This window comes from Rhipicephalus microplus, unplaced genomic scaffold (assembly GCF_043290135.1).
Source record: "Rhipicephalus microplus isolate Deutch F79 unplaced genomic scaffold, USDA_Rmic scaffold_14, whole genome shotgun sequence".
NCBI lineage: Eukaryota > Metazoa > Arthropoda > Arachnida > Ixodida > Ixodidae > Rhipicephalus > Rhipicephalus microplus.
The window spans coordinates 34,077,766-34,101,485 of record NW_027464587.1 but is presented as its reverse complement, the minus strand read 5'-3'; the positions used below and the strand labels follow the sequence as shown (position 1 = coordinate 34,101,485).

The 23,720-nt window shown below is 43.9% G+C and overlaps 2 protein-coding genes across 7 annotated transcripts in view; one reads left to right on the top strand and one right to left on the bottom strand.

Moving 5' to 3' along the window:
- Positions 1–1,966: 1,966 nt before the first annotated feature.
- UQCR-14L (Ubiquinol-cytochrome c reductase 14 kDa subunit-like) lies at positions 1,967–2,648 on the bottom strand. The gene has a single exon (XM_037432020.2). It carries the CDS (start codon positions 2,358–2,360, stop codon positions 2,034–2,036), a length of 327 nt encoding a protein of 108 aa, XP_037287917.2. The 5' UTR covers positions 2,361–2,648; the 3' UTR covers positions 1,967–2,033.
- Positions 2,649–3,201: 553 nt separating this feature from the next.
- Positions 3,202–23,720, top strand: part of LOC119181417 (myb-related protein B) — a 239,557-nt gene continuing 219,038 nt past the window's right edge. For all 6 annotated transcript variants that reach the window (XM_075882958.1, XM_075882957.1, XM_075882954.1 and 3 more), the window contains exon 1: positions 3,202–3,446. In XM_075882958.1, the coding sequence (XP_075739073.1) occupies positions 3,421–3,446 (26 nt within the window). In that variant the 5' untranslated portion in view covers positions 3,202–3,420. The remainder of the gene's footprint in view (positions 3,447–23,720) is intronic.

Sequence of the window (23,720 nt, the reverse complement as noted above, 5' to 3'; positions counted from 1 at the left end):
ATAAAAAATTAAGGAGGCTGTTCAGTAGAGTGAGGTACTTCAGAACTACGCAAGCAAGCATCACACAAGCACTATTTTGTTGATCACCATTGGCTGGTAAGCTTGCATTGAGTGTACATGTGTGGCAACATCTGATACGCTTTATATGTTCGTAAAGAGTTACAAAATATGCTGTTTCCATTACAGTGAGGTGATGTCAGAAAAGTAAACAGATGCTTGTTGAGAGAAAAATGCCAATCACAGGCGTAAAAAAATAACTTACCCTGATACATTCACCTTCCTCGACTAAAGGCAGATTGTTTCTTTTTCTTTACAGTAGGCTAGTTAGTTATTCATGCTCGTAAAATAACTGCACAGGAAATGTCTGACGAACCCACACAGTCAGCACCTGTTTTTGTCTCTCTGAGATCATCCATTGTTTCTTGCCCTATTATTTTAAGAGCATTATTTAACTTCAAAGTTGATGTCCTGAACCATGTAAAGGTCATGTAAGCTTTCTGTAATTTACCTTCATTTGCACTGCCTTTGGGATCAGTCACGGAATATCGTCACAAATTTTGACATCATGATGACTCCTCATGGTTTTCTGCATCACTCACGTTAACGCCACTGACATGAAATGCCAGTCAATTTTCGCGTTTCCTGAGGCATATGTTTTCACCTTGTATATCCTAGCATTTCTAAAAGCTGGATTCACAAGCATTGTTTGTAATGCTTAGAATAACAGAGGGCAGGGCTGAGTACAGGGCATGCGAACACAGACACAAGAAGGAAATGCATTGACTTCCCTGTACTGCAGTGCTCCTGCACGCCATTTTTTTTTTGCTTGTTTATTGCTTTAGTACTCTCAGTCGTGATCGCAAAGTGTGGCGCTACAACTTACCACAATCCCGCAAGCATCACATATGTAATTGTTATACTGTTGTGTGTCGTGTGCTGTGTCCGATGGTTTTGGCTTTTCTTCTCATTGCTTTGAAAATTGACACCACTGGTCGCAAGAATAGACTATTTGCGATGAAGCAATACTTTTTTGCAGACTAGTTGGTTCATACTTGAAAAATTGAATTGCTGTACAAACTTGAAAAAAAAAACAAGGGGGACAGGAAAGAGCGCAGTTTTTTTTTTTGAGTGCAGACTACGAACTGTTTATTGTCGGTTTCCTGAAGCCAATATATACGCATGCTACGCTGCGCTTCCACGATGCGCACAAAACCAAAGATGTCGCAAGCAAAGCCGACCCAAAACAAATCAAATCAAAATTAACTGCCACCACAATGACACAAGTGAAAATGGCAAAATACAAAAGTGATACCCACCACAATCTAAACTGCGTATTCCCAAGTTTTATAATTTATCTTTTATTATTTCTTGCACCAAGCATCAACAAAGGCGTGAAAAAATGAAACCGTACTTTAGAGACTTTTGTTTAAAAAACACTAAAAATAGCACGCTGCGCTTTTTCCCGTCTCCCTTGTTTTGCTTCAAGTTAGTGCAGCAATTCAATTTTTCGAATATTTGCCAAGGCTTACTGTTGTGTTTCGTTTTCTAAGTTGAGTGGATAGACATCGCCCTTGGTCCGATCGCCGATACCTTCGTGCGAGCAGTTCAAGATAACATCATGCGTGAAGGGTGTATTCTGAAGCTTACATTAAGTCACACTCAACTGCCTTAATTGCAGGCATTCATAGGGATGGACTGTCATGCCCCAGCATCGCCTTTATCAGCTTTTTCAAACTTGCTACTGGACCGAGCTAAACTGGGCCCAGGTAATCGCATACTGTCAATGCTTCTAATTCTCAGCCTCGTCTATACGCGTTAATAAAACAGAACTTTTCTATAACATTTACGCAACTTCGTAAGTGAAGGGAAAAAAATAATAAAAAAAAACAGCCGCCGCACACTAGCAACGCGGTAGCCGTTCAAAGTTTCAAGGCCCAATTTTGAAAGCTGAGTAGGCAAATAAGAATACTGCTCTTGACACGTTTATTTAGTACCTTCTACACAGCTGAACGACGACGGCGCCATTGATTCAGTCAGTGGGTTCTGTACCACTCCTTCTTTTCGGCCTCCTCTTTCTCGACCTCGGCGATGTACGGCTCGAGGTAGGGCACGTCGTCCTCGAACTTTGTCCACTGGCTCTCCGGAAGGATGGTGTGGGCGATGTTGCACTGGACGGCTCGCAGGATGCGGTAGTTTCGGTCGTCCTGCAACTTCTTGGGAAGCCGCCGCACTGCTTCCAGCGTCACCGGTTCATCGCGGTACATGTCGTTCTTGAGCAGGCCATACTGGTAGTACTTGCTCGTACTGAACATGAAACGAGCCCAGGTGCTGGTGTTCTTGAACACCTTGTTAGCGCTCATTTTGGCGATCCACAGAGCACGACCTTCGCAGCGACCTCGCAATTCGGGGATGTTCTGCTGTGTTGTTAAGATAGTCAAAAGTATAGTGGCTAAGCCTAGGTGTTCTGTGGCTAGGCGGCGAGGCCAAAAGATTTTACATTACGGCCTCTAGAGGGCGCAGCCGCTCGCTGGCGTGCCATCGGCGTGCTTTGTTCGCGCGCGTCAACTAACGCCCTAAACACGATTACAGTATGCTGACGTACCCCCTCACTTTAACGATAGCACTTCGTTGGCGGGCCCCGTCACCATAGTCGCTGCCGTCCCCCAAACCCACGCCTTTATGTGGGCTTGTGCTCAAAGAAAAATGAGCGAAAAAGAGTCTTCTAGAACGGGCACTTATCTCGACGCTTGTAAATTATGAAGTGTTTACCTCCCAATTTTGTATTTACCTCTCGGTAGTTTTTGCCATCGCTGCTGTTCTATCAATTTATTCCAACCGTCTGATCTGCTCTTGTGGAAGTGGTATGATCCGACTAATTATTGTATGATAGAGTTTTATGTCATATTCATACGGTCTGAGCTAGTAGCTCGTGATCACCTCCTCATAATATGCTTATAATTGTACACTTTGTTGAAGTGATTCTTTTAAGCCCCGTTGCTTCTATTGTAATATTATTCCCCTCTTTCGTCCTCTGTGGTGATCAATGTCCCGTGTCTTTTCTCATGAGATGCTGTTTCCGGTGCACGCACCAATGAGAACCGCGCAACATCGTTATGTTTTTGCTTTAACTTAGCGCCAATCAGAACCGGGGAACCCTTCGGCGGGCGAACAGAACGCGCGCAAATTCGATGGCGGAGCGCCGCCATTACGGCGATTGTTTCAGCTTCTGTGCCGAAACGGCTGAAATGTGGCCCAAGTAATTAGCGACTGCCGCCTATACCGAATGTACAGTAGCTCGCTTCACGTGCAACTGGTGATCTCTATTGGACTGGTGCGGCCCGCTCGTTTTTGTGCCGGACGTTACTTAGCAGCGCAGTGACGAGGTTCGCGAAGATGGACACCTGAAACGAGTGTGGAACCATGTACCGGCGACATTTGACTCAAAGGTGAGCTCATTCCGTCGATACTCGCGACTCCGCGCGCAAATCTTTGCTCGTTTTAAGCGTTGCCCGAGATAAAGATCTGTTCCGGCAGTGATCGAAGTTTGCTGCGCGCGCCAACTGCTGCCGCTCGCAAGGATCGCGCTTCCGCCGATGATATCCGTAATCTGGTTTTTTGTTGGGGCGCTGATAGCATGCGCGCACTGATTATGATCTCGTTTGCTGCTGTAACCTGCTTCGAAAGTTTACTGGCGTGAACCGGATTAGTGCTCGCGATTCAGTGCGATCGGGCCTTAGCTTATTTCGCTCGTTTCGCATCAGCGGCGGGCAGCCGCTTTCAAGCTGTGCGGCAGTCGCTTTCTTCTCTTGGTTGAACCTCAACGACAGGTGTGACAACGTTTTGTCTGGCATAAACGACCTGGTGTAATGTGGTTTCGCAAGTCGCCGAGTACGGTCCCAGTGCTTTAAGAATAGTCCCTCCTCACTTGGCACGTATGGATCGTCTGTAAGTTCGTAGCACTAAAATTGAACTGCCGTGCTTTTTTTTAAAACCAGCCTCAGCAGCTACGGCTCTTCACAGACGGACGGAATCGCACTTGTCCGCGTCGGTGGACGCTGTTTTCAGTACCTCGAGTTAGTTGCAGTCTTCTGTTGGTGCTTCAGACCTGGCATCAGTATGACTGTGTTAGTATTCATAGACAGGGCGTGTAACCATGGACTCAAAGAAGAAGCCCCGTCTTCTAGAATGAATTCTTACCAACTAATGACTGTGTTCGGTATCCTTGTGGCGTCAGTTCTTGCATATTTTTGAGAAAAACGGCAGCCACTCGATCTAGAAAAGTGCGATTCCATCCGCTCTTTTTAATTTCACTGCACGAATTGAAACAGGAGTTACATCATCGATTCGGAGATGACACTTTTTTGTGGTAGCGCATTTTTCGTTGCAGTACTTACTTGGGTTAGAGTGTACTAGAACAAGGGAAGTGCCCGGAACGGCCGCAGCACCAATGCATTAAAAGTGAAGCCCTGATAGGGTCAGTCCGCTTGTGCGCTGTGATCGGTAATCTGCAATGTGTCGTCGTTTTAAGAGCCCTCGTTTTTCTACCCCTCGTTTTTGGTCGAGGGGTAGAATGCTTGCTTCACACCCAAAAGACCCAGGTTCGAATCGCAGGTGTGGACGGTGGATTTTCTTTTTTCTTAATTTTACTTGCACAGGTGTATTGTTTTTTTTTTTTAATCTGGCTTCAGTTGCTACATATTGCTACAAAAAATCACGCGAAGTATGACGGTGTGCTTTCATCGCAGGCGAGTGAAAGCACACTGTCTCTCTTATTCACCAAAATCACAAAAGCCATGCTTTAAAGTTTTCGTTAAATCTCATGCGGTGGCACTGCAAATAATTGCACTGTCATGTTTTTTCTTTAGTTCATATTTCGCGTGATTTTTTGTAGTAATATGTGGCAACTGAAGCCAGATTTTAAAAAAAGACAACCAATGCAGCTGTGCAAGTAAAATTGAAAAAAAAAAGAAAATTCATCGTCCACAACTGTGATTCGAACCTGAGTCTTTTGAGTGGGAAGCGAGCATTCTACCCCTCAACCACTTCGGTGGAGCTGCGCACACTTCTTAAAACAACGACACATTGCAGACTACCAACCGCAGCGCCACAAGCGCAGTGACCCTGTTCGAGCTTCAATTTTCGGAGCTCGATCCAGCCACTCCCCTTATTCTAGTACACTCTACTTGGGTCAAGCCCTTGCACCCTTCAGTATCAATATAGGCTAGTGCACAACAATAATCTCCTCCATTGTGCTGCAGACTTCGAGAAACGTCGTAGTTTCAGCACGCACAGTTTGCCAGAATTGTGAAGCTCCTCTAGGTTTACGTAACCAAAAAATACAAGGCACGTCAGAAGTTTGTAATTACAAGATATAAGACGGCCACATGGAGCTGCCGAGACAATGTGCTCCTTGCGGCTTGTTTTTTTTTTAAATTTCTGCCCCTTGGCATAATATTTTTCGATTAAAAATATACACATACACGTTTTCTTCATGTATAAAGTAGAGAACAATGGTGTGGTCCACGAAGCCAGCGGTCAAAGTCGGGTGGTCGGCCAGGCCCGAGACCTGTTGCACGGAAGTGATGGCGACGACCTAATTGTAGACCAGGGCAAGTCCACAGTAAGTGTGAGGCAGTTACATCTTGGATTGAAGCATCACAAAATGGGCATGATGTGCCATACGGGCCTCGATACTTCTGCGTCTGAAGTGTGGTCACGGATGGGGTAAGCGCAACCAGAACACGAAACCTCAGCAGCGTAACCTCCTCTCAGCGGGTTAAACCACCAGGGAGGTCTGATCCACACGGAGGAGTAAGAGCTCATGTGGCACCTCGGAGGCTTTCTTTTTCCCTGAGGATCTGTCCTTGAGCGTCCTCAGGAAAATGTGGTAGTGGATACGGTGTAACTGCTGTTCTCTGGCATTTCAAGTCTATTGTGGGTAGTTTCTTTTTTGTGTTGGTTTGATACACGTAGAATGCCAAGAATTTGGGAGTAGTTCATGATGGACACAGCTTCAGGATCACAAACCTGAAGGCATGGAAGTCAGCACTGGAACACTAGAAGCTGCAACATTGCTAGGTGGCCAAAGAAGCCAGGCATGGATCTTTAGAAAGTACAGGGAGTGCTGCCAATACAGATGCCTGTTATACAATCTGCTTTGTTGCTTCAGGACGGCTTTCCACCACAAAATATTCCTTTTACTAAATGCTAGTGTTGAAAAACAAACATGCAAATGAGGATTAGGTAGCACGAAAATCACGCTGTGCATTATGCAGTTTAAAAAATGAATACTTCTCTTGGCTTTGCGTGTTCCACCACTAGTCTCACACATACTGAAACATTACTGCAGTTGGTCTCGCACACTCGATCTCAACAGCACCTAATATGTGTATGATGGCTGTGAGATGTTTACATTCTCGTCCTACACCAACAGCATTGGTGTAAATATAAAAACAAACATTGTTGGCTAGCACACTCAATGGTTTGTCATCACTTGCACTTACTGTTCAAAATACTATAATGACAAGCAAAACCTTTTCACAATAAAGACAAGCAAAACCTTGTTCTTGCTCAGGAAAGTTTAGATTTGCTTAGGAAAAGAGATGCTAAGTCTGAAAACTACCAATGATTATGCTAGGGCGATGTGTTTGCTCACGACAGCCACTTGGCTAAATGCTACCCGAGTTATGCGGACACTTAAATGTGGTGTGAAAGCAGCCGCATAACATGTACACTAGAAGACTTGCAGACTCTCTGCACCTGTAACATGATGTACAATGTCTGTGAGCAGCACTTAATGAAAAAAAAAAAAAAAGACAGTGCACAAACGGATGGGACGGAAATATGTAAGGCAACCTAGATGCTGACTCTGAACTGGTGATATATTAGAATATACAGACACAGTCATGGCAAACTTGTACAGAGGAGATGGTGAAGGAACACAATGACACTAATAAGAAAAGTTGATGTTGACAAAACTACAAGCGCGACAAAATAGCAAATCGGACTACAAATTTTTTTTACTGTGTGCTTCAAATTATATTTAAAGAATCATATGACTAAATCGTGATTCACTTTGAACATGAAATGTACTATTTGCACTATCAGTACGCTATTTTGGGCCAGTTGGTGCATTGTTACATGAAAGATGCGGCTTAAAATCGGGGATGAAGAAGAGACAGGAAGTGCGCCACATTCTTTTTCGTTCTTCTTCATTTCAAGTTTGCGCCACGTCTTTTATGAGATAATGGTGCACCAACTGGCACAGTATAGCGTACTGATTAGTAGGCTTGTGTGAATATTAACTTTCAGGTTCAGAGCAAATTGTCGTTTTGTCGAATGATTTTCAATATGATTCGAATCACACTTAAAGAAAAATCTGTTGTCTTACTTGCTTTTTTTTTGTGCCTACACAGTTTTTCAACGTGAACTTTTCTTATTTGCGTCGTTGTATTCCCTCACGAACTCCTCTGTACATGTTTGTTGTGACAGTTTCTGTATACTCTAATAAATCACCACTTGAGAGTCGGCACTTGTATTGTTTTACATATTTTCCTCCTGCCTGTTCGTGCACTGTTTTTCTTTTTTCCCATCAAGTGCTGTTCACAACCTTTGTAGCGCATCAGATGCCGAAATGCTCTGTTCGAGTGCATGTGTGTGAGTGCGTGTGTGTGAGTGCGTGAGTGCATGGGCGTGCGTGTGTGTGTGTGTGTGTGTGTGTGTGTGTGTGTGTGTGTGTGTGTGTGTGTGTGTGTGTGTGTAAAATGGAAAATAGGCATTCGCAAATAGGTGGGGGATCATTCTTTTAGTGACAACTGCAGCTATTTTTTTATATAATATGTGATTCGAACACAGTGTGGCAATAGCAAGCTGATTGCTGCTCATGCACATGACATTACAAAAAACTCAAGGAGCTCTGATTTAAAGAAAAAACGGACACTTCAAGATTTTAAGTGTCTGGCACTTTTAAAGGGACACTAAAGGGCTATAAGCTTTTTCGCCTATTAGTAAAGTACAATTTCCCAATTCTGAAAACAGCACTCTTACCACTACACGGCACTTGGTAAGTGAGAAAACTTGTGAAAAAAAAATGCGGGTGGTGATGCCACCTTGAGATTCCCGCACCAAACACTGTGACGTCATCAACTTTTGAAGACATCTACTGGGTCCTACATAGCTTGCAATCGATAAAAATGAAATACATTGAAATCTGTGGGAGCCATAGACTTAGAAGACGAAGTCTCAGATAATTTCATCGAGCTAACGTCGCGAAAATATGGAAATTACATTGTGGAATTTCTTAGCTCTTGTGCGGAGATTATAGCGCGAAATCCAACGATGACACTTCAACCTTCATTTTCTCTGCTAAAAATGAACTCATGAAAGTGAAATTTATGACATTAGAGTTCTCAAAGTGCAGTTTATCAATCTAAAACAACAAATTGTTTCTCTTTTATGTCCCCATACAGAGACACTTTTTAAGGTGTCCTTTTTTGTCCATTCAAGTAAGAGACAGTATCAGCAGCCAGCTTCTCAGGTTGAAGGAGGCAAGATACGACAATTCTTTGATAACCACTGCATGTAGCAAGTTCATCATATGGGTAAACAAAAGGGGCCGCGCTGGAGCTTGTGAAGAGCACAAAACCCGCATGAATGAATTCTCCGTTTTGGTGTACTTGCATCACTTTTCTCATGGATTAAAAAACATTTCCTTCAGGTACCAGGTTGACAGTTTTATTGCCTTTCGGAAACTTGGAAGGATTTGTCCACTTATCGTGAAAAAAAAAAAACAGGTCCATCTCCAAAATCTTTATGTACAGCTTAACATGTGAATGAGTTCATGCCTTGCAAGTTAGGGTGTGTGTACATGATACCTTTATTGTGTGGCAATGTATGCGTCAGAGTGGAAGGTGCATCAACACGGGCATCAATGATCACTCTCCCCCTCTAACGCCACCACCTATAATCTTTGTCTTTCGTGTGGATGTAATTCACGTTTTAATGATATCACTCTCCTTCCACATTACAAGTGAAACCTTCCACATCTCCAGACTAAAAGATAAATGCATCAATCGAGCATCTGTGACCCCCCAAAAAAGAAAAAAAAAGAACCTGAGTACCTTATTAACATGTGTGTGCCATCATTTCATTATGTGTTTATTGCTGTTTATGTTTATCACCTGCCCAATCGCTGCCTTGCTGCTATTATCTTCTTGATGTGGTTTGCTTCGCACCCTCTGCAACAATTTTTTTGCGTGACGATGCTAGCTGCATATAAAGGGTGCTTTTCCATAAGAAGTTTAGTTGCAAGTACAGTGCATGTCCTGAGCTCACTGATTAAATATATTTTGCACGAAGGGCTCATTTGGACTCAGACTCGTCAAAATTTTACTGACTCAGACTCGCTTGGACTGACACCCGCAAAAAGTTTTTTCAATCGAACCTTCTCTGACTCAAACTTACCAAAACATTACTTAACCGGACTTACTCAGACTCATGGATTCGTCTGGGTCTGAGTGAGTCCTTTTGGCTAGATAGAGCATCTTGGAACATGTTGCTCTATAGCACCAATATTTCACAAAATCTGTGCCCTTCATAGGGCCTTTTCATACAGTACCTTCGGGTACAAGTATTGAGTGCTCATAAACTAGTTGGGTCATTTTTCTTGAAAGGGATGAGAACATGAGATATATTTGTCAAAAACATCTTTGGAAGAGTTAATTTCTTCAGCGATGGGATAACTGTGCCAATTGTGCGTAACTGTGCCGAGAGGTGAAACGTGCCACATTTAGGCTCGAGCCTCATAATTTGTGCCAAGCATACACCAAGACGTCATGTTGGTGAAAAATAATTTTAAGTTTATACTGTGTGCAAGGTTTCTTCGAGGAGTCTGTCTCGTATAATGAGGTATCACCAGTGTGTTGGTTGAACTTAAAAAGACTAAAGAGGCGCGCAGCCCAGGTGACCAAAGGGCGGCAGCCGATTGCTTCTACGAATAAAGAAATAGTCCTGCTCAGTTTCTTGGCATTCCTCTCTGACGGTCGGCTAACTTTGTCTTCACGCTGCTTTGGTGTCAGAGAAACTTAATACTTTGTGCAGTTACAGGCGTTTGTGGAGTAGTTATTCAATTTATTTTATTAATCACAGTGAGCAGAATGTGTATGTGCTTGGACTGACTGCTATGTTTTTAATGCTATAGCATTAAGAACCTATTTCACAGAAATACCAGAAATATGCCAATTTTACTGAAATACGCTAACTTGACGTCAAGCTACAGTACTAATCCTGGTGACTTTATGCAACAGTCTGGCTTGTTGTGATAAGCACTAAAACAAAAAATAACAGCTTGCACGTCACCTTCTTGATCGTCTGCTCGCGCCCCACGGTCGCGAGGTCACTGTCGTTCAGCATACCTGTGAAGCGAGCTAGGGGAGTCAGGAAATATTGTGTACGTGCATGTGAATAAGATATACTTTCATTAGGGGCGAATGAGTCGTTTGATTTCGAATTTGTCTTCATGGCACTAATATTTTGCCCCATGAAGTCTTGTGCCAGTGAAACAGGGGACAATATGCGTAAGTTCCACCGATTCCTGTCCAATCTAGCGTTGACAAGCGTGGTCAACTTTGTGCACCACGGCCAAAGCGGAGACAGGACGCAGACCAAGTGGAGCTTACTCGGCTGCACTTCACCCTGGACGGGCACACGCTTAATACGCTGTTGCTGACCGACTTTGGATTGCCGACGAAGAAGCTGCGCCTTAAAAGTGATGCCATTCCAACGTTGTACCCCCCTGTCATGGCAGTTGCTACACCTGTGGCGCGCAGCAGACAAAGCAAATAGAGTCACTGCATATGCTACCATATACGTTACAGTATATGCTAGTTATAGGTAGCATGTACAGTAGCTCTAGAAGCAGACGATCGTAGAAGTGGCACACTGATGAGGTTACGTCACGGAAACTTGCGTTTGCATACACTACCACCTGGTGGCATTGCTCACACCATGCCGTGCCGCCATAGGAACCCAAACTAGCTTTTATTAAAAGCATGCTGTAATTAATTCTTTAGGGTGCACTTATGCTTACCGGTACATTTCCTATGCTCTCGGGGGCTTGGCCTATGATTTGATGAAAAAGAAACGATCAGTAAAAAAATTTATGCCTTTAAATCTACAAAGTGGGGGAGAAAACACCTTTATATGAGTGTTGTGTAGTGTGAATTCTTTTTAATGCATCCCATATCACGCAACAGAAGGGTAAAATCACACTGAGCATCAAAACACGTTAACGGCACTTTGGGTTAAAAGGCTCGCCAATCATGAAGCACATAGGCATAAACAGTCATCGTGAAAACCAATAGCATCGTCAAAGTGTTGAGCTGCGTGGGTCCATGAGCACATAAGGAATGCCTGCTCCACCCCATCGGCATTCTGGGGTGAATTCCTTTTTCAGGATTAAGCTTTTTTGTTAGTAGTTGATCGAGGTATACATATTCTTGCATACACTGAAACATACAGTTTTCCATCTTGAACTCTTTCCGTTGGCCCAGCCTATTCAGCGTTGTCTTTCTTTTCATAATATTCACCTTTAGACCTGCTCTAATACTTTCTCAGTTTAATACCTCAATAATCTTTTGCCATTGATTGCTATTGCTAACAACGCTTTAGTATCTGAATTATGATATTGTGGAACAAAATAAAAAATTTCATTTTCCAGCTTTAAATAGAAACTTTTGAATTATTCCGCAGTTAAGTTATCTAAAGTGCAACTTTAATACATACTTCTATGTATGTCGTGATTTCTCCATATGCCACAGAAGTGAGGACCTTGCAACAAAAAACATACTTCAGAACTGCATAACATGTTGTGCGCCACCTATTGACTGTGCGCACCAAATAAATGATTGAATAATTGACATGTAGGGTCTAACGTCCCAAAACCACCATATGATTATGAGAGACGCTGCAGTGGAAGACTCCAGAAATTTCGACCACCACAGGTTCTTTAACGTGCACCCTAAACTCAGCACATGGGCCTACAGTATTTTTGCCTCCATCGAAAATCAGCTGCTGCAGCCGGGATTCGATCCTGCGACCTGTGAGTTAGCAGCCGAGTACCTTAGCCACTAGACCACCGCGCAGGGGCGCACATCAAATAAACAAAACAAAATTATTGAAGATGGAACTGGCATCACCAAGGCAAGAAAAGCGAAGTGAGAGCTGTTGCACGCGCTTTCTGCTCAAAAACAATTGGTTCTAGTGTAAAATACCTTGGACGAGATAGCACTAGATTTTTCATGCTGAAAGCTACATGTCCCATGAGTACTTGACAGCCGGCATTGAAGGTGGCATGCATTTCATGACTTGCTCGAAGTTTTTCAGTATGTCGCGAATTCGCGACATGCGGCAGTAAAGGGTTAATGAATCATAGATTGGCGAGCTATTCTCCCTTGATCCCAGTCTTGCTGTTGAAACACGTCCTCTAAGCACGTGGTGAATGACAATGGGGATATTGTCTCTCCTACGTCGGACTCCTTTGTTGATCGCAATTTAACCAATTTTCCTGTGGAGTCTTTGTTCATGTTGGCTATGGTATTGACACAGGACTTCGGTATGGCTTGGCGATCTAGTGCTTTTAAAAATAGCAGATATCTCTACTTAGTCGAATGCCTTTTCACAGTCTGTGAAGGCTAAATAAAGAGGTTTGTTGTATTGAGCAGTTTTCTCCATTATCTGATTTGTCACATGAATGTGGTGTTTAATAGGGTAGCCTCTGCTGAACCCAGCTTGTTCTTTCGTTTGGTTCGATTCAAGTGTTTCTCTTATCCGGTACTTTGCACCCCAGTTCTAACATGCCTGGACTTTTTACGAACGAGCGAAATGTGCAAATATTTAGTTCACCCCGCACCTCACCTTCAATATCTGAAAATCACCCCATGTGGTGGCCTTAGTTTAAAGACGTGCACTCCAAGATGCACTTCTAAGCTTTCGGCAGTCGGCAACGCAAGTCTGCGGCACGCCAGAGTGACGACCTGCATGTCTGTTGCCACTCTGTTTTAATGAAAAATAATGTTACAATTAATATTTAATGTTATTCATGAACCTTGATGATGTGGTGGTCATTTCTGCCACGTTTGAGCAAGACCTTCACCGCCTGCGCAGCGCATTGAAGGCTATCCAACCAGCAGACCTCACACTAAAGCCACAGAAGTGCCACTTTGGTTATGAAAAACTTGAATTTCTCAAATATGTAGTTAATGCCAAATGAGTCAGGCCTGATTCAGACAGGCTTGCCGCTGTTACTGAATGACCAGCTCCTGTCGATAAGAAGGCCATCTGGCGCTTCCTCGGTTTGTCTGCCTACTATTGCAGGTTCATTCATGGCTTTTAACAGATGACACACCATTTGTCTGGGAATACGAGCAACAAGCAGCTTTTGCTGAACTGCGACAGCGCATGCAATAAACGCCCGTTCTCGCTCATTTTGATGATGATGCTGGTGCGGAGGTGCGTACTGATGTCAGTAACATTGGTCTTGATATCGGTATAAGAATAAGTTAGGTGCTGACACTCGTCGCTCCCTGTAAGGAGAGGACGCAAGCAAGTTGTGTTTGCCGACGTTCTTAAAGGGGCCCTGAAACACTTTCAAGTAACCATGAAACGAATTCACTAAAAGAGCTTATTGCCTCACGAATTCAACGCCGCAAACATTTCACGACTCTGTCCAGTGCGAGTAGAGTTACAAAGGCTTGCAGTTGCAATCTTTCTTCTCTCGTCCCGACGAAAGCGCTGGAAGCTAAGCAGGGAAAGATGGCAAGGCCACAGAAAACGTCATGCCCGCCTTGGGACTTGAGTACTTTGTTCTTTTTTTTTTTTCTTTAAATACACGGCTTTTTCAGGACAAGTAGCGGCCCCCCACAGCGATCTTTGTAACGAGCGAGCACGCCATGTTCAAATCACCCAATAGCTGATAGATGGGCATGCTATGTGTAATTTTTGGGTATATTGCCTGATTTGTCAATAAAAGAAAAAGCAATTTTCAGCTGACTTTGATAATTTATTGTCAATTCGAGGCCGCGTGCAGCGCTATGATATTTGGCTCGCGTGTTGTCGGGAGCCTCTACTACCGATCGGCAGCGTTTTCCGACCATGCTCAAAAAGTGTTGCGGGGCCCCTTTAGGCTATGAGTAGTTTCCCGTCATGCGAATTGAGGTGGCTATACTGTATGGAGCACCATGTATTCGCGCAGTGTTCATTCTGAAATTTGCTCGCAAGAGAACACTTTCCTGAAAGCTTTGTGTGGGCGGGATTTTGTGACTTATAAACTTGTTGCTTTGTGCCTGTCAGCCTTGTTAGTGCTTTTTTTTTTGCTGATTCGCACCTTGTGATTGATTGCACGTATACCTCGATGCTGCATAATAACTCAGAGTACGGATCAGCCGCCTTGTTTCTAGCTGCTCCTTGAAACGGGCAAGTTGTGTTTTGTCCCAAATTGCGTCAGGGTATCGAAATTGTACAAAGTGTGTGTTGCTTTTCAAGCCTCCAGGTGAACCAGAGTGCTTGGATAAGTGGCGACGAGCAATTCCAAAAGCTGATTGAGCCTTGCAGTCTACTGACCATGTGTGCACGGATCGATCCCGGGCAAAGCAATCTCTGCCACATGTCATGTAGAATACAAGGGAAATGTCCTGTTGCACGCACCAAAGAAACCTTTGCTTACTTTGGATGCTGTGCCTGCTATTTTACCAGCCGCCCGAAATACCTGAAGCGTGCAGCAAGAAAAAAACCAAAAAACGCTGCGAAATGGGCTGGCTCTACTGCCGACTTCTCGGAAGCAATGGGGGCCAGAAGGTCCATCTGCATCTGAAGCGCGTGACACGACCACTGGAAGTACGCCAAATTTATTTCGTGTGGAAACAGCGACTCTACAGTATGGCCATGCTGAATTAGCAGGCACGCATGCAAAAGGCAGCGCTTCGACTTTAGCAGCGATAGGTCTCCTTCACGTGAAGAGGAAGATGCTTCTCAACACAACACTCATAGTGTGGGCCTATGCGTTACTTTCTCAGTTCTTCATTGGGGCGGAAAAGTAATCGTTTTAAAATTGAAATGCCACCTTTTTGAGCTCCCTCATCTACGCCTATTTGGACCAAGCAACATTTATTGTTCTAGAATAACCAGTCAACAGAAATCATTGTACGTACTATTTCTGTAATACAGCAGTGTTTTTTGCATTCACTATATTCACAAGATTGTACTTAGTTTGCCATGCTTGATTTCGTCAAGCCCGATTTGTCTCGTTTTTGGATGTCTCTATCACTTCATCATCACCAACTTGCAACGTTGCTGGCGCACTTCCGACCACAGTACTGACGACACAATACCAGTTGTGAAAGCGAACGCCTCAGATAGCCTTAGTAACCTAAACAAACGCAAAATATGAGTGTCAGCGTCCCACATCACTGGTATAATTTAAGGGATGAGCTGCACAAAACATACTGCTTCAGGTAGTGCGCTTGCTTTTACTGTTTGATAAACACTTCATCAAGTTGAAGTCGGCGCGGCTTAATAAAATAGCGCAAGGTACGGCTGATCGCACTGGCCCGACAGTCCCGACGTGGGTGTGGCACGGGTTAACCCTAATTCTACCATCGGAACCCAATGAAGTTCTTCCCACCATACCATGCTGCTTACACTGCCAGAGGCCAAAATGGAGTCATCTGCATGACGCTACCCAAAAGACTGGTAAGGGTCGATTGAAGTTTTTGATAGAATGCGTGTAAGTGTCATGTACATTAAGTGAAAGCTTTCTGACAAAGTTTTTGTTCATTTTGCTAAACAACCAGAACGCAACAATGATATCCGTGTGCGCACACACATGCAGGCACACATGCACACAGACTATTGCCTTTCTAATAGCTAATGTGTCTTTGCCTTCAGGGTGCTATCTTTCTGTTTTGTCTTAACTGTGTTTACATCACACAGTTTGACAAAAAGATGCACTGAAGCTCATAAGGCTGCATTCAATTGCATTAGCCTTTGCACACATTGAATAGGCTCCTTCAAATAATAAATTTGTCTGACTGTCTCAACCTGGTGCAATAAATGGCTTATGACTCTCAACTCTAACAAATCTAAATGCATGTCAATAACCCGGCGATCTATTTCTCCCCCCTGTACCTACAGAATTAACGCCGTTCCCCTCCAGCATGTCTCTTCATATAAGTACCTCGGCGTTTACATTACCAACAATCTATCTTGGCACACGCATGTTACCTACATCTGTAATAACGCTAACCGAACGCTAGGATACTTACGCCGCAACTTTTCTCGCGCTCCGCTGTCCCTCAAAATTCTATTATACCGATCACTAATTCGCCCAAAGCTTGAGTACGCGTCCGCTATATGGGATCCCGTGCAGCAAAATTTAATTAACGCGTTAGAATCTGTTCAGAACCGCTCAGTTCGGTTCATTTGTTCTAATTATTCCCGTACTGCTAGCATATCAGAAATGAAATCTAACCTTGACCTACCCAATTTAACTGTCCGGAGGAAACTGGCGCGACTGCATTTTTTTCATAAGATATTTTTTCACAATTCATCAATGAAGCGAGACCTCATTTCACAACCGTCATACCACCCATCGCGCATTGATCATCAGCATAAGGTTGCCATTCCGTTTTGCCGCACCAAATTCTTTTCAGCAGCCTTCTTACCGAAAACAGCCGCCGATTGGAACCACCTTCCCTCTTCTGTTGTAACAATAACAGACCCTTTGTTATTCAAGACTGCAATTTCTCAGCAATGCTTGTAACTATACGCAGTTTTCATTATCTATCTTTGTCTTGTTTGTGCTTGAATTCTTATACATTTTTAGTTGACTTATGTTGCCTTCCTGATTTGCGCATCTGACACTTGTTTCTTTATTTTGTCTTTTTTTGTGTGTGTTATATATGTTGTACCCTCCTCCTCTGTAATGCCCTACGGGCCCTGAGGGTATTCTAATAGATAAATAAATAAATAAATTGTAATGATGATGAGCACTTGCAGCACAGCTTCATCAAGCATGTGAACGCTGTCGTGATGAGCGAGATTGTGTTCATTGGATGTGGTAGTGCTTTTTTTTTTGTATAGCAGAGAAACGTCCCAGATTTCTTCGAGCACATCTGCTTCTGGTTAAATCAACTTGTCATAGCTATAGTGTCTACCACTACAAAGTGAAATTCTGTGCACTACTGTCATGAAAAAAATCTAGGAAATCGCAGAGGTTGTTAAGTCATACATGATCTTGACTTGTCCACAACCACACTGCAAGATAGTAGATATTTCAGATCGAAACCTCTAAAAGTAGCAGGGGAAAAAGAACTGCAGCTTCCAAGCACCAGTATACTAAAAAAGTGAACACAATAACAAGTGTGTAATAAATGTGACTTTTGTTGATCCAGCATTTGGACAAAGTCGCATCATGTGCCACCAATTGGTTTCAGGAGTGCTTGTTTGCAACAGAGTGCTCAAGTTCTATCGACATGTTTATGCGCAAAAGAGATTGTGCTCAGAGCCGAGCATTGGTTTAGTACACTGTGTGAGCACCAACAAAGGTATGCAAACATAAAAAATGTACAATGCTTGCCTAAGGCTTATTTTCTTTGAATTGTGCCTCTTCAATTTTTAAGCACTCGCCTCATGACTCGGTTCCCTTAGCATACATGTTTGCTGCACATTCAGCAGACCGATCATCACTTTGGACGAGTAATTCTAGCTGTAGTAACTGTGTAACTTAACTATAACGGCGAACGTGACAAGCCTAAAATATTTTTTACACCTCTCACCTAAATACATATTACCTATGATATAGGCTCACGGCCGAGCATTAAAAACTTATGCCTACCCCGTTGACACAAGCCGTCATTGCCCAATTATAAAGTACTCAAGATAACATCGCAGAGTGAGAAAGATTCGGAACTGCATGCATCCGCGATTGTTTACATAACAAATTTAGCAAAGATACATTGCTCTCAGTGTGCGAGCTATCTGTCGGCAATGTGCAAATTTCGTTCCCGATTCCACGTCATGCGTTCACTTCACTTTAAGATTAACACTACTTGGCAAGCGCCACATAGCCGACGGCAGAATCAGACCCTTGTACTGAAGCCACGCTATTAAATGCTGCAACTGAATGAAAGCGATGTTCATTCAGCGATCTGGATATTTAGTATATGCATATGTTTGTTAGGTTTCAAGACTCCTTAGACATAAGTTGAAAGCTTCGGATATGTATGAATGACTTGTTTTGTTAAAACTGGACTGTACAGCTTGGTTGTACCAGCTTGGCCACTCGCAATAAACGATGTAAAGCTTACTTGATTGACGTGTTATTGAAAATCGAGACCAGTTAGGTCACCTGGCGATAATTAGACAAGCGAACCACGATTTAGCAAGAAGAAAGAACAAAATCCCACAGGGACCGAGCAGTGTAAATAAGCAGTGGGCCAATCAACCAGCAGCAAAAAAAAAAAAATGACTGTCTAATGATGATCATAGTACTAGCAACGTTATCTCGCCTCGCGGTATTGCAGTTCAGCACGGCGCCGTCACCTTGTTTTGATACAACGGCCCAAAGTACAGTTTCCATTCTCTAAAATGTATAGATGTTCTCTCACCACGTAACCAGCAACAAAAAAAAAAATGTATCTGTGTAAGGATATTGATATAAAGTCACTGGAACTGCAGTGGCTAGAACGGTTTTCTTAGTGTCGTGAAGGCCCGCTTTCTCTAACAGCGGCGGAAAAACCGCGTGGTATGCACCGCGTGGCGGCACAGTTTGTTAATGGCCCGTTAGCAAGCAGAGGTTGATTGCGGGGGCAGCTGGTGGGGCAGTGCAACAGGGTCATTGTCTCAGGAATGCTACCCCATAAATTTAGCACGAGATTGGAATGCTCAGTGTTATCTCGAAGACTGATCAATATGGTAGACAGTGAAAATTATATTTTTTGCGGACCATATAAAAAGTTTTCTATAGAACCGCATATGCAGCTGGGCGCTGGCAGACCTACGCATTTTTCGCTGTGCACGTAGTTTCTTCTGTCTTGACATGGAATTTTCGTCACAATGCAGTTTTAAATGCACTGTATTTCTTTGAAGCGCTTAAATTGCGAACAAATGTGCTTTGAGTGTTTCTACCTATCGCTCATCTAACCGCCTACGTACGTCCGAGTGCTGTAGTTGTCTTCTGCTTAACCTGGTGTAAACGAAAGTTACCAAATGAGTACGTGAGTGTATGACGAAGTCGAGTGGCAGGTCACGAAATGTGTAACGTGATATTCTTGTTGCGTGCGTCCTGAAATCCTTTCTCTCAGTCACGTGTGCCCCATACCCACATACCCCGTCAGGCCTTAGAATGCTGGATATGTGCACACACACATTCAAAGAATGACATCAGATGCCTGTTTCTCGGCAAATTTCAATGGACTCAAATAATGAGAATCGCACATCCGGAATGACTTATCAGAGAGCACCACCGAAGGTTGCAGATTGTGCGGAAAAATATTTTAGTAGTGATGTCAGGGCAATATATCAATTGTGGTTGCGGTGTTGGCTATAGCCGCTTTGATAGTGATTAAATAAGTGTTACACGCTTATTCGATTGAACTTGCATATGTGGTTTAGCGTGTGTAGCAATTATGAGATAACGTCGTGCATTTCGGTGCCAGAGTCCATTTCTCGCGTGAGCACTGAATTTGATAAACTATTCAAGTAACTCAAGGGTGCATGTATATATCCACACACACACATACACGCACACATACACGCACACACACACGCACGCGCACGCACGCACGCGCGCGCTAAAGAAAATGCAGGAGATAATTTTGGTGGATCTCACACGTAGCGTGAGAACCGAGTTCATGCAATGCTAGATTTTGAGCTCTGAGCAAAGTGTTACGATATATATCGTAGCGCAACATGTGAGGTCCACCAAAAGTTTTTCCTCCATTTTGTTTGGTCGCCTACCATCGAAGCCCACCCCCAACACCTGCATACATGCACTTATATGAAGGCGGGTGTTTCATTTGATGAATAAAGGCTGGAATGCTCGATTGGTTAGTGCCAGAGGGTTAATGAAAAAGAAAAAAGAATCAGAAAAGAAACATGCCCCCCCCCCTCCCTTTTTTACTACTTCAAAGCCGCCTTTACCATATTTGTTAAATTGGAAAGAGACCCACCTCATTGTATTCCTGATAATATCTGAGGTATTAAGTCCCCAAGACCACAATATATAGGAACATCATACTGGAGGGCTCGGGAAATCGCGTGGTGTTCTTTAATGTGCATCCATTGTACAGCACACAGACCTCTGGCGTTTCGCCTCCATCGAAATGCATCCGCCGTGGTGGGGATTTAAGCCGTGTTCTTCGGGTCAGCAGCCGAGCATTGTAACCGCTGCACTACTTCGGCAGTCTGGTTGTATTTCTGCTGCATACACAGAAAGCTCCACGCAGTGACGACGTTCTTTATGGTGAGCTCATGGTTAACAAGTAAATGCGTGGGGTAGAAAAGAAGCGGGGAAATCTCATTCCAGCATATTCTTCGCGAACGAAAATTGAAGGGAATTGAGGAGCTCGGTTAGGGGCACCCGTCTCCTGTTGAACTTGGATCCGACCAGGGGCGTAGCCAGGGGGTGGCACATTAGGCCCTTGCCCCCCCCCCCCCCCCAAATCTTTGCCATGAAAAGGGAGCAACAAATGACGCATTTCAAGAAGGTCCCCCCCCCCCCTCCTCGAAAAAAATTCTGGCTACGTGCCTGGGTTCGACACTGGTATTTTGATAGCTGTTTCGATTTTCTTCCGAGCTGCGTCTTGAATAGTTGGCATTATGCTCTTGTGTACAACTGAAAATCTTGCTAACCGCTCCAATGCACAATGCCTAAAAAGAAAGTGAGAACTTGTTTCGTGTGGTTATGCGAAAGAAGTGCGAAGAAAAGGCATCCCCCAATTCAAAGCTTCTGCGGAACCAGTACAGTAGCAAGAGTTTGCGCAAAACGTCGAGAGGTTTTATGTGTGCATAAATTCTTTTTTACTGTTTGTTTATTCTTACTTTTGAATGAATAATTTTAGTTTAATTACATGCCTTTCTTAGACTATTTACTCACAGGTTGCTCCAAAATGCCTGTCCTTGCGTATTTTTCGTTGTTTATGATGCCATGTGTGGCGGACACGTCATGCTTTATCGCGAGAAACAGGGTGTGTGCCGAGGCGTGCAAATGAAGTGCGCCAGCGAGCGCTGCGCCCTCCGACGGCTGTATCGTAAACTCATTCAGCCTCCCCGCCTCGTTCACGACATTAGGAAGTAGCACACATTAACGTGTTGCGTGCGCATTCTCAAATGAATCATATCATTGCTGTTTAGCTGATTATGAAAGGAGTTTTCACTCGATTACACGAGCGCAAACGCGTACTATTAGTTAAAGAAATTCGAACAGTGTTGCATTTGAGTGCTCAGTTTTCAGCGTTTAATAAATGTAGAGCATTTCCTAGCAAAACTATTCGGCCTTGCATCTATCTGTTTGTCTGTCTGTTTGCACTCTTGGGGTAGTTTTGTTAAATGGATGTATACCGAATTTGGTGTGGAATAACAGGGCACAGGGCTGTACCGCGAAGGTAAATGGCAGGTGTTAACATGAAAGAAATGACGTGTACGCTATGTAGAGCAAGATTTACATGACACGCTCATAGTGTGCTATCGTCCGGTTCGCTAAATTGGTATACTCAGATTTGAGATTGGTATTCCCCCCTCTCTACTCCGAGTATAGAGGCGGGGAGTACTAGATGACTAACGTCAATGACAGGTGATAACATGAAAATCACGTCTTCTATTCACGTGCTGCAAGACTTATATGTCATGCTCATGTCCACGGCTTTTCTGCTACATTGATATAGTATTTGCAAAGTTACTATATCGGGGTGCGTACAGGTCCTTGAAAACCTTCAGAGACCTTGCATTTGAAAAATGCATTTTCAAGGCCCTTGATAGTCCTGGAATTTTTTTCCTGTCCTTGAAAATGTTTGAATTTACGGAGCACTCCCACTCGACATTGCGGCCTCCTTTATTACAATTGGCATACTTGCCAACTCTTCTGGATTTCGACCACTTCTTACGTTTTTGCGGTGTTTAGGAAAATCTCCCGGAAATTGAAACGTGTGCGTTATCTGGCTGGATTGAAAAAAATGTAGCCCAATCCTGGTTTTTTGCTAACGCATCGCATTTTATCGTAAACGACTTTAGGAGGCGTTCATTTAAATTTTCATTGGGTCAGAATTAGGATATTTTGAGCTCTTTTCCTCTTCGCAGTGGGTCGTGCTCATACGACCCACTGCGAAGTGCACTTCCGAAGTCTCGTGACAACATTGAGGGCGGGCTGGTGTTTTCTTGAGGCTCCTTGGGTCCACCACCAGCCGGTCACGGACAAATTTCTCTTCAGCGTTTGTCGAGCCGGTAGATCCTGCCGCCCGGTTCTTGGCCCCTTTGTGGGTGTGCGCCAGAATAACAAGGATCATCATCATCAATTCGGCGCAGTATGTGCTCACACTTTATTCACGCGGTAGTTGCGTCTGTTTGTGAAAGCGAGACGACTCGTATATATAATTCGTTGACAAGGCGGACGAAGTGTTCCTTGAAATGCATGACCACAGTAATTTACAAAGAAACAAGTTATCTTAATTTTTTTTTCGCCAGTATTTAATTATATACATTCGTTTTTTTTTTTTTTTGGTAAGCTACCCGATTCTTGGCCGATCCCTCAGGGTAGGTGTGAGAAATGAGTTTAGCATATACATCTACATCTACACAGTGCCGTAGGAACGCGCCCCGATGCTTTGTCGAGAGAAATCGTTTACAGTAATGGACGCGCTTCTGGTCCCATGGAGGAACGTACTTGCACGTCGGACGCGGCTCTGTATTTCTGACACTGCAGCATATCTTCATAACGCGGCTTCCAAGAGGGCGAACTTGCTTTGTTGAAAAGGTTGAACGGTTCCCGCGGTTGGAGGGAAGCTCCGGAATGCGCAGTCTATAGCTATTTCAGCTGCCACCAACTTATGACGGCCCTGTCGGGAGGGGGCATACATCGACGTAACGAGGCGCAAGAGAGATGAGCCATGGCCTTTTGTTAACATAAAGGTGACGTAACGAAAAGGCAGATGGTGCCACCAGTAAGTAATGCACCATCAGCGACAATACGGACGCTTTTAAACAATGAGGGGAAGTCTCTTGCCAGTCCGACTCGGTCCTGCTGACATTGGCGAGGCTGATTTAAATTTCTCACATGACTTCAGGCTAAACAACAGTTGATTGCCCCCCTTGAGTATTTTCTTGCTTGCTTTGAAGGCGAAGCGTCGCCAGTCCCAGCTGCTGTATGACGTTTTCGTCGTAGTTCGTCAACATGGGAGGAGCATCGATTTTCCTGAACGCAGCGTTCGAAATTTTTGTTTGTTTCGGAGTGCCATATTCAGCGCAAGCTGTAACGATGACGTCATAATTTGTGCTGCACGTCTTCGAGTCCCGCGATGTGCAAAAAAACTTGCGGCTTTTTGCGCTGACGAATGCTCTTTGTCCGAGGCCGTTCCTTTGAAGAAACGGTCAATCCGCTGATGGAAGCGTTTCCAGCTCTCTGCGGAATTATCATAGAGCAGGAAGCCTTCAGGAGGGGGCAGGCTATGCATGTT

What these genes read in the sequence shown, in the direction of transcription:
- UQCR-14L (XM_037432020.2), bottom strand. Translation starts at nt 2,360, where the DNA reads ATGAGCGCTAACAAGGTGTTCAAGAACACCAGCACCTGGGCTCGTTTC.